The 10,486-nt window shown below is 52.8% G+C and overlaps 1 protein-coding gene across 1 annotated transcript; it reads right to left on the minus strand.

Moving 5' to 3' along the window:
• Positions 1-4,825: 4,825 nt before the first annotated feature.
• IL17B (interleukin 17B) lies at positions 4,826-10,248 on the minus strand. The gene is made up of 3 exons (XM_032395244.1): positions 10,186-10,248; positions 7,715-8,004; positions 4,826-5,057 (listed from the first exon to the last, which is right to left on the minus strand). The coding sequence occupies exons 1-3, from the start codon at positions 10,204-10,206 to the stop codon at positions 4,826-4,828; spliced, it is 543 nt and encodes a 180-aa protein (XP_032251135.1). The 5' UTR covers positions 10,207-10,248.
• Positions 10,249-10,486: the final 238 nt, after the last annotated feature.

Raw genomic sequence — 10,486 nt, forward strand, 5'->3', positions numbered from 1 at the left:
ATACCTTAACTAGTTAAGAACTAGGTACCTAGACACCACCCAAACCTCTCAACAACACTGCATATTGGGAGAGATGGCTATGGTGGGACCCAAGCAAGAGATGGTTACTGAAATGGTTACCTCAGTGAAGCTTTTAGTATACTTCTGAGCTTCCTGGCAACCAGTGGAAAAAGGGAAATACACCAGGCCATAAGAAGAGGAAAGCTTTTCCTTGGCACCTGGAAGAGTCAACCATTCTATCCATTATGCAAGGGTTGAAGAGTAATAGGGTGGATCTTTCTTGCAAGAATACAAGTGCCCAGATGGTGGAGAGCAGCCCTACCTTACCCGAAAACATTCACTCCAGCAGAGAAAGGACGAAAAGGTGTCGGGATGGAGTTCTGAGGTTAAGCTGAGACTGATGCCCAGTTCCCACCCAGAGCTGCTGAATCTAGGTCTGGGGGAGGGCCCAGAAACCACAAGGACATAGCATTGCCAAACAGTACTGATACTGTGCTTTCCTAACAGGAACGGCTCCCAAGGTCATCCAGCGAACTTCCCTCTTTCTGTAGAGATGGCGACAACAGCCCAGCTTGAGGAAATAACTCACCCAAGGTCTCTTGGTGAGTTCAGAGGGCTTAAATCTGGAGCGTCTCCCTAAAAATAACTAAATTCAGGAGTGCCTGGGTGGCTCAGTCGGTTAAGCCTCTGACTCTTGGTTTCAGCTCAGGTCATGATCTCAGGGTCATGGGATCAAGCCCTGCCTCCGACTCTGCTCAGTGCAGTCAGCTTGAGATTCTTTCCTCCTCTCTCTCCTTCCCCTGCTGCCCCTACCCTTGCTCATGCTGGCGCATGCATGCTCACTCTCTCTTTAAAATAAATAAATAAAATCTTAAAAAAAAATTTTGAATTCAGCATGGGACAAAATACCCTGCAAGTAGGCGGAGGCGTTTTTGCTGTGCTGGGGTGATAGAGGTGGTAGTGAAGAAGATAGCGCGTCTTGTCGGTTATTATAGGAACTACGAGGCCGGCACATCGGTAAGAACGCTTCTGGCTGAAGTAGTAGAAAACCAACCTTAAACTGGCCTAAGCAATTAAAAGTTCTTACCAGTTATGAGAGTCCAGGCACAGAGCAAGCATCAGCCCTGTATCGTGCCAGACCCATTTCTTCTCTCCTGGTCAAGGATGGCTGCCAAGAGATCTCTCCCGCCTGTGAACCAAAGCTGGTTCTGGGCCAGTTGGGCCCCCGCTGAACCGATGCGCAGTGACCAAGCAAATGCCGTGCGTGCTGACTGGCTTATGTCTCCGCTGCCAGACCAGTCATCAGGACACAGGGGATGAAATGAAGCTGATTGGCTTAGAAGAGCCAAGTCCCTCCCCTGGAGCAGAGGTGGTCTCACCCAAATTACAAATTTGGAAAAGTGGAAAGGGTGTTAGAGAGACGCACGATGTCAACCACACACAGGATGGGGCTGTGTCCCTGCCCTCTTCTCAAGGCCAGTGGAATCAACATGTAATGACATCCTTTCATGGTCTATGTTTGAAATGAAGATGCCATGGGCTGTCATGGTGTCTTTGATGAGCATTGGAACTGGGCCAGAGGGCCAAGGCCGATCTCAAACTTGTCCCTGATAACCATCCCTCCCTTGCATTGTGCACAGAAGAGGCAAACCAGGACAGTTACACCTGATCCCCAGTCCTCAGCTGGGGCTTTGGCTCCATGCCCCAGCCTGACTGCAGTGAAGCGGGCTCGTTCTTCGGGAACTTCCTTTATCTGGGTAGACGGCCTGAACAGCTCAGAACCAACGCCGGACACAATGCCCACACTTCCTGCTGGCCTGCTTCCTCAAGCCCCAACCCGGGAGCGGGATCTCACCACCTCTCTGCCTGCAAGGAAAATCCAGAGATTCCTGAAGATAGCAGAAAGGAGCATGGGGACCAGCAGGAAACCTTGGCCCCAGGGCCCAGCCGAGCCTTCTCAGCCCAGGACAGGAGCCCCCAAGGGCCCACAGCCTTCTGGGAGAAGAGAGAGCATTTGCAGCAACAGAGAGAGCCCTATAATCTGCCAAACAAAGAAGGAAGGAGGCCATACTCATCCGCAGTAGTCCTGGAGCAGTGTGGTGGACATTTAAAACTCTTCCCAGGGATTCCACTCCCAGAGCAGGTGACCTAAGTGAAACTTCAACACTTGGAAGTAGGGGAGGTTGTGGAGGGTAGAGTTGGGGATGACTAAGGAATGGCAGGGGCGAGAGGAATGCCTTGCTCCTGATCCACCTCTGAAGGAGCAACAGGAGCTGGGGCAGATCTTGAGCCCCCCCTAGAGGCCTCCATACGTGTGTGCATGCATGCATTCATTCACCAAGCCCTTCATCCCATTTTGCACTGGACACCGTGCTAGGTGCCGGAGATGCAGCGCTGAAGGAGGCAGATAAGGCCCCTATTTTCATGGAGTGGGGGTTTCACACCAGACAGTGCAAAACGGGAAACACACATCAACTCAAACCAAACGAGGTTCCTGGGCACGGTGCAGACCCAGCGCTCTCCCTGGACCTCCAAATGTCCTGAGCAATTTCCCTGCCTTTAAACCAGGGGACTGGGAAGGACCAGCTGCCAGCCCAGGCTTACGAGGCCACGCTCCTAAGCTGCAGAATGGTAACACTGGAAAAGACCCCAAAGATCCTAAATCCCACCTGCTCATTTCACAGACGAGAATACCGAAACCCAGACAGAGGAAAAGGCAGCATCCATATAAAACTAACTGGCATTTACTGAGGCTCTCTGTCCCACCCGGATGAGGAGTTTCCCCGCCCAATCCCTATGCCTCAGGGAACTCAGGCTCTCCCAGGACTAGAGCAACCCTCCTGCAGCTCAGTTCTTCCCACGCCCTCACCCCACAACCAGGCTTGAAGTCCATGTCCTAAAGCCCCAAGAGCGGGCCGTCGGGGCCTCAGAGATGAACAACCCTAGGGAGAAGGGATGGCTGCTAAAGGCGTCAGCTCAGGCTGGCTCATGAAGTCTATTTTCCATGTGTCTGGAACCAGGCCAAAGCTTCCTGGGGTAATTTTAACCAGTATCCACTCTAGAACAATACCAAAAAAGGTAAGTTGCTTACCACCCCAGACAGGCGCATACCTAATCATTGCCCTTTCATGAATTAGACTCTTAAAACATTCAGAGCTAAAACTGAAGGTAGAGGAGCCAAGCAAAGTATCCCTATATTGGCTCGTGGCCCTCTTATTGAAATTACCTCTGAAGTGCCAGCTATTCTTACCCTCAGAAAATAACCTCAATCCCTCAGCTGTCTTGGGGTAGGGAAGGTATTTTTAGACCCTAGAACAGCTGATTTAGGACTAGCTGCAGGGGCTAGAAGGTCGGGGGAGGATTGAATTGCAAGGAGCTAATGGGGGGAGCAGGGAGTTATCCAGGGGGCAGGAACCAGCAGGGGCTTTAGGACAAGTCAGTCGTCAATGCCTTTTTGATCAGCAGAGTGTCTTGATCTAAGCCAGTGGTTCTCAACTGAGGGTTGGTGGAGGGGAGGGGATGGGCGAGATGGGTGATGGGTATTAAGGAGGGCACTTGTTATGATGAGCACTGGGTGTGTATGTAAGTGATGAATCACTAAATTCTACTCCTGAAACCAATATTGCATTGTATGTTAACTAACTAGAATTTAAATAAAAAATCAAAAAGAAAAAAAAAAGCCAGTGGTTCTCAAAATGTGACCCCTAGATAAGGAGCATCAGTGTCACCTGGGAACACTGCATTAGAAATGCCAAGTTTCTGGGGCACCTGGGTGGCTCAGTCGGTTAAGCGTCTGCCTTCTGCTCAGGTCATGATCTTGAAGTCCTGGGATGGAGCCCCCTGCTCAGCGGGGAGTCTGCTTCTCCCTCTCCCTCTGCCCCTCCAGCCCACTTGTGCTCTCTCTCTCTCAAATAAATAAACAAAATCTTAAAAAAAAATAAATAAATAAAGAAGAGCCAAGTTTCAGCTCCCACCTAAAAAATACTGAATTAGAACCACCGTGTGTGGGGCCCAGCAATCTGTGTTTTAATGAGCCCTCCAGATGATTCTGGTGCTAGCTAAAGTTTGAGAACCAATGATACCAGCAAACCATCTAGACGGATCCCCTTGCACATAAGGCTGGAGGAAAGAATGATCTACACTGGTGCTTCTTAACTCTTGAGTGTTTGTTCAAAGCAAGGGATCCCAGCCCAGAAAAATGCATACCCACGTGGAAGTTTCAGGGCTGGCTGGCCTGGGTGAAAGACCACCACTCTTTGGCAATCCAGAGGCTCTGCTCTTCTCTGGGTCTAAGGCTGACCTGCAGAGAATCTTAGAGCTGAAAGAGACCTTACAGCTTACTTAGGCCAACCAAAGTAGGAATCTGCTCCACAATATCCATAGAGCCTCAGCATTAGCTAGGCCCTTCCAGAGACTGGGAGCTCACCGCTTCCTAAGAACTTGTTTGCAATTGTCCTCAGTTTATTCGGGGAGAGTTAGTGCTTGTTCACTCCTACATAGGTCTAGATCAACCAAGCTCCAATAACTTGGTTGAAATAGGCTTATAAACCCCAACTAAAGGAAGTATGTGACTGCCCTAAATGGTAGAAATGAATGCGGTATTTTTAAAATAACCTATCTCAGTGGTGGTGATGGAATATCCTCCTTTATATTGATCCAAAATCTACCTCCCTGCAACCTCCCATCCGCCCCCTGGTTTCGGCTTCGGAGCCACAAGGAGCAAACCCAAGGTCTTGCTTAACAAAAGACAGCGTTTACTTTTCATGGGCCTCGCTTGGCGTGGGAGCGCAGGGAGGGTGGTCTCTGGCTACCCTCAGCCTCCGGTTCAGAAGATGCAGGTGCAGCCCACCGCAATGGTCTCCATGACGGCGCGCTGGCGGCAGGGCCCGGTGCGTGGTGGCAGCGGGCAGAGACGACGGCGCACAGGCACCTGGCTGAACACGGGCACGCTCACCATGCTGCGGTCCTCCTGCATGGTGAAGGGGTTCACGCAGCCCAGACACAGGCACCGCGCCTCCGGCAGGTCCGCAGGGATGCGGCTCGGGTCGTGGTTGATGCTGCAAGAAGGCAGGAGAGAGGGGCGCCTGGGTGGCTCAGTCCGTTAAGCGTCTGCCTTCGGCTCAGGTCATGATCCCAGGGTCCTGGGATCGAGCCCCGCATCGGGCTCCCTGCTCCGCGGGAAGCCTGCTTCTCCCTCTCCCACTCCCCCTGCTTGTGTTCTCTCTCTCGCTGTCTCTCTCTATCAAATAAATAAATAAAATCTTTAAAAAAAAAAAAAAAGAAGGCAGGAGAGAGCCCTGAGTGGCAGGTGCTCAGGACAGGGTAAATCCGTGCCCATGCCCCACACCCCTACCTTTCCTAACTGGGGTGTTCATCCCCGCAGCAAGACTGTGCTCTGCTGGGGCCTGGGCAGTGATGAACTCCGGGTTCCAGGTGAGAAAACCGAAGATCTTAGAAGGCAAGCCAGCCCCAAGGTTATCCAGGCTCAAGGTCACCAGTCAGTCACCCAGTTCCCTTCCTTCATCCCCAAGTTGCCCATCCCAGTACTAGATTGTACTGTGGAATCGCAAAGAAGCCAACGCTTTCTCTGTCTCGTGCCCCCTTCCCCGCCACGTGTTTATGTTTATATATAACTTCATCCACGGGAAATGACGTAGGAGCACGTTGATGCCTAATCCTCACCAGAAGAGGAGTCAGGAGGCCTGGGTTCTATTCTGACGGCGTTTCTCTTCATTCAAGACATACTTTTCACACACCCACCAAGTGAGTGAATCTGTCCTAGGCATGAGGTGTTCACTGATGGGCAACACACACAGGTTCCCTCCTAGAGCTGAGAGTATAGGGACTTGCTTTGTGACCTCACCTTCCTTGTGCCTCAGCTTTCTCGTCTGCTAAATGGGAGGGAGGGAGTTTGTGGACCTGCAGAATCTGCATCACTCAGGAGCTTATTAGAAATGCAAAATCTCGGGGTGCCTGTGTGGCTCAGTCTGTTGAGTGTCTGCCTTCAGCTCAGGTCATGATCTCAGGGTCCTGGGATCGAGCCCCGCATCGGGCTCCCTGCTCAGCGGGAAGCCTGCTTCTCCCTCTGTCTGCTGCTACCCCTGCTTGTGTTCCCTCTCTCACTGTGTCTCTCTCTGTCAAATAAATAAATTAAAATCTTAAAAAAAAAAAAGAAATGCAAAATCTCATCCCTACCCCAGATCTCCTGAGTCACAACCTGCATTTTTATAAGATCCCCCCCCCCCCCAAAATCAAGGGCACAATAAAGTTTGAAGCCCAGGTTTGCGGGATTTTAATGGACTCTTCTAATGGCCACATTCCAGATACACATTCCACATGTGGCTATTTAAATTTAACTCAATCAAAAATTGTCAACTATACTTAAAATAAATAAATCTAAAATAAATGAAATAATCAAAATGAGTTTCTCAGTTGCACTAGCTACATGTCAAGTGCTCAATAGCCACATGAAGCTAGTCATCATCACAGAAAGTTCTGTTGAACATGCTCTTCTAGAGTCTCGGGACCTAAGATGTGCAGCTAAAAAGTATTTGGCCTGGGTACACCTGGTGGCTCAGTTGGTTAAACATCCGACTCTTGGTTTTGGCTCAGGTCATGATCTCAGGGTTGTGAGATCAAGTCCCACTTTAGGCTGCACACTCAGCAAAGAGTCTGCCTGAGATTCTCTCTCTCCCTCTTCCTCTGTCCCTCCCCCTGCTCCCTCTCACACTCTCTCTCTCTCTCAAATAAATCTTTAAAAAAAAATCTTTGGCCTGATTTGTGAGTGAGGACCCCTCCAGGTTAGTCTATTTCTTCATTACTCATTTAGCACACACACATTCGGCCCCTCCTGTATGCCAGGGTCTGTGCTTAGAAGGAGAGCTACAGTCGAGGTGAGACATCAGCCCTCTCATGTAGGGGCGGCAGGTCCTAACTCGCAAACCTGGCTGAGCACCCTCATCACGGGGAGATGTATAAAATACACTACATCAAAATAAATAAATAGAAAGAAAACCTGAAGAAAAAAAAAATACCACTTTCTGCGCCTCTTCCCGGAGACTGTGATTGAGTGGGCCACTCGAATCCTTACATGACTCTGATGCAGGCCCTGGGAAGGTGCCAGGCGAACGTGAGACAGATGCTGACACAGCAACTTGATGCCTCCTGCAAGAACTGTGACTGGGAGGAAGTGAGAGCCTTGCAGGCCCTTAGCGGGCATGTGAACCACAATCCCTGGGCTCTGCCTCCATAGCTCATTTAATAACAAGCCTATAAAACCTATGAAGTGAGACTCTTAACTATGGGAAAGAAACTGAGGGTTACTGGAGGGGAATTGGTTGGGGATTGGGGTAACTGGGTGACAGGCATTAAGGAGGGCACGTGATGTGATAAGCACTGTGTTATAGGCAGCCGATGAATTACTGAACTCTACCTCTGAAACTAATGATGTACTATATGTTGACTAATTGTATTTAGATTTTTAAAAATGAAAAAAAACAACAACCCACCTATGAGTATGAACCTGTATCACCGCCACTTACGCTGAGGAACCTGGGGCTCAGAGAGGCTAAGCCTGCCCTGTTCCACGCAGCCGGTAAGAAGCAGAGCCGGGATTCACACCAGGTGCTCAGGCCTCTGACTCCAAGGCCTGTGACAGTGATGGCGACGGTAGGCACGGTGTGCGGCTCGCCCCTGGCTGCCCAGCCCAGCTTACCTGTAGCCCCAGGGCGACAGGCTCCTCTTGTTGGACAGCCACAGCTGCAGGTTGACCTCGCACTTCCTCTTGGCCGGCTCGGAGCTGTTCCTCAGCTGGGCCACCATCTCCCCGAGGTTCCTCTCGTACTCCTCCATGCGGGCGTACGGCTTCGCCTGGGACACCAGGTCCAGCGGCACCTGGTGAGGCCCTGGAGCCAGGGTGCCAGGCCGCCCTGGCCCCTTCCTCTTGCCTTTGGGGTTCCTGGGCTGGCCCAGCCCCAGGAAGATGGAGAGGGTGAGAAGGAACAGCTGGGGAAGAAGGCCACATGTCAAAGGTAGGAGAGCCTGGTCTCCCGCTCTGGGCCAAGGCTCAAGGCCCAAGAAGGAGAGAGGGAAGAGAGCCTCTGTGGGGACCACCCTCACCTGCCATGCGTGGCCTGGTCCCGCGAGGCCACCACACGTGTACCACAAGTGTGTGTATGTCCCATAGTCATCGCTAAGTCCTACCTGAGGCACCTCTCAAACATCTCACCACACTCCACTTCTCTGGGCAACCATCCTCACTTCCCTCAAAAGCTTCCTACCTGGGCTCCCCACATCCTCCCTGGCTCCTTCAATCTGTTCTCCATACCATGGCCAAGGACAGGTGTTTGAAATGTAAATCTGATCATGTCACCCTCCAGCTTAGCAGTTCACCTTCAGGGTAACAACACCCCGACTCTGCCACACGGTCTGACCTTTACCTCCACAGACCACCCCTGATTCCTCTCACACCTGTGCTCCAGCCTCTGGCCTTCTCTGAAGCCCTTCTTCCCACCATGATCCTTCCTGCCACAGGGACTTTGCACAGGCTGCTACCTGCAGAGTCCTGCCTCCCCTCACCTTCTAAATGCCTCTTAGCCCTCATGTCTCAGCCCAGTGTCATGTCCTTAGGGATGCCTCAGTGGACTTTCTTGGGCTCCCAACACCACACGCCCCTTGTGTGACTGTAGACTTATTGTGTGTGTGTGGCTCTTTCATACGGCCGTCCCCCACCAAGCACAGACTTCATGTGGACAGACATTGCAACAGTTTCCACATAGTGTCTCAACCCCCGTGACTGGGTCAGTGAATGGCTGTCACCATCCCTGCCCTTCTGTAGCTCACCGTCTGGGATGGGGAGCACACAAGAGACAAGAAACAAGCCCCTAAATCTCTTGGGGCTTGTTGAAGATGATGAGGTGGGCTGCGTGTGGCTGGGGATCAGGGACACCTGCTTAGCTGGTGCAGTGGATTGGTCCCCCAAGGCCTTTCTGGGGAGCGGGCATGTAGGTGAGGTCTGAAGCATAAGAGGGAGGCAGATGTGGGCAGAGGGAGTCTAAATATCTCACAGGGAGGGGGGCAGTGTGAAAGGAGGTTTGAGTTGGTGAAGAGCTGTGCTGGGGAAACCATGAGGCTGAAATAAGAGTATGCGGAGGAAGCCGGCGGGGCGGGGTGGGGGGCTGTGAGACTAAGGTGGGGAATCAGGCAGGTCCCGGCTGAGGATCCCCGTTGGACACCATGACACCTGTGCTCCCCTCCTTCGTGCCCAGCCCTCTGCCTGCAGCCCACCATCCACGCCTCACCCACTTGTATCCAACCGTCGTCCTCCTGTTCCCACAGAACTGGGAGCGTCAGGAAAGGCTCTGGCTTGCTCGGGAGAAGCCCCGGGGGCCTGGCAGAACCCAGACTCCTCAGCAAGCCCAGGAGACACGGACCAGAACTTGGGTGGGGCCCAGGGCTCGCCAGAAGGGAGGAACCTTCAGGAGGGTTTCCTCTGGTCCCTGAATCTAACCAGGCTCCTACCTGCCCTGAGTCACTCACCTCCCCACCTGCACGGCCCACGCCTGGACTATCCAGACTACCCAGCAAGTCTTGCCCCTTGGAAACAAGTTTCAGCATAGCCCCTCCCGGCAGCGCCGCTGCCTGGCCCCAAATCCACCACAGAGACTCAAGTCCCTAAATTCTTCCTTTTTGGTCCTGGATTCCGGTGCAGAAAAATGTCTCCTTAACCGTTGGCTTTCCCATCTGAGCGTCTCCCGTGGGGTTCTTAAACTCTGGCTCTCCATTCAGAGAAACCCAGAACAGAATCAAAGTCCCCTTCCCTGGGAAAAAGAATCAAAAAGGACTCGCCCAAGGTCACACGGCCTGGATCTCAGGACCCCGGGGACTCTTTGGAAAAACCCCTGGTAACGGAGTTTGCCAGAATCTGCCCCGATGGCTTCGGCCTGAAAGGGCCTCACTGCGGACGGGCTGAGCCCAGTTCAGGAGCCCGAGCTGCTGGCCATGGCTGCAGGCTCTGAGACCAGTCTCTGTTTCTCTCTCACCCTGGGGGAGACGGCCGAGGGAGAACTCGCCTCTGCAGATTCCAAGCCAAACAGAGGCAGCCATTAATCAATAGGAAAGAAGTAACGAAACCCTCAGGCCCGAAAATGGGGTGGGGGTGGGGGTTGGGGGGGGAGCGCCACGTACCAGGTTGTGCGGCCAGTTCATCCCGCGAGCCAGGCGGCTGGCCTGCAGCTGCCGCCCGCCTGGAACCCCAGATGCCTTCGCCAAGAGAATGGCAGCAACAGGATGGAGCGAAGCAATTATAGCTCGCCAGGGGGCTGCTGGGGGGTGGCTGGGTGGGCTCGTCATCAGCTGGGAGCCTCAGGCCCCCAGCTGGCTGGGCCTGGCGCAGTGGCAGGCGGTGAGGGGCGTGGGGGCAGGCCAGGAGCCGGGCCAAGGTGCCCAGGGGCTGTTGACTGAGGGACAATGCCCTGTGTGTCTGGCG

Source organism: Phoca vitulina, unplaced genomic scaffold, assembly GCF_004348235.1.
Source record: "Phoca vitulina isolate PV1807 unplaced genomic scaffold, GSC_HSeal_1.0 scaffold83, whole genome shotgun sequence".
NCBI lineage: Eukaryota > Metazoa > Chordata > Mammalia > Carnivora > Phocidae > Phoca > Phoca vitulina.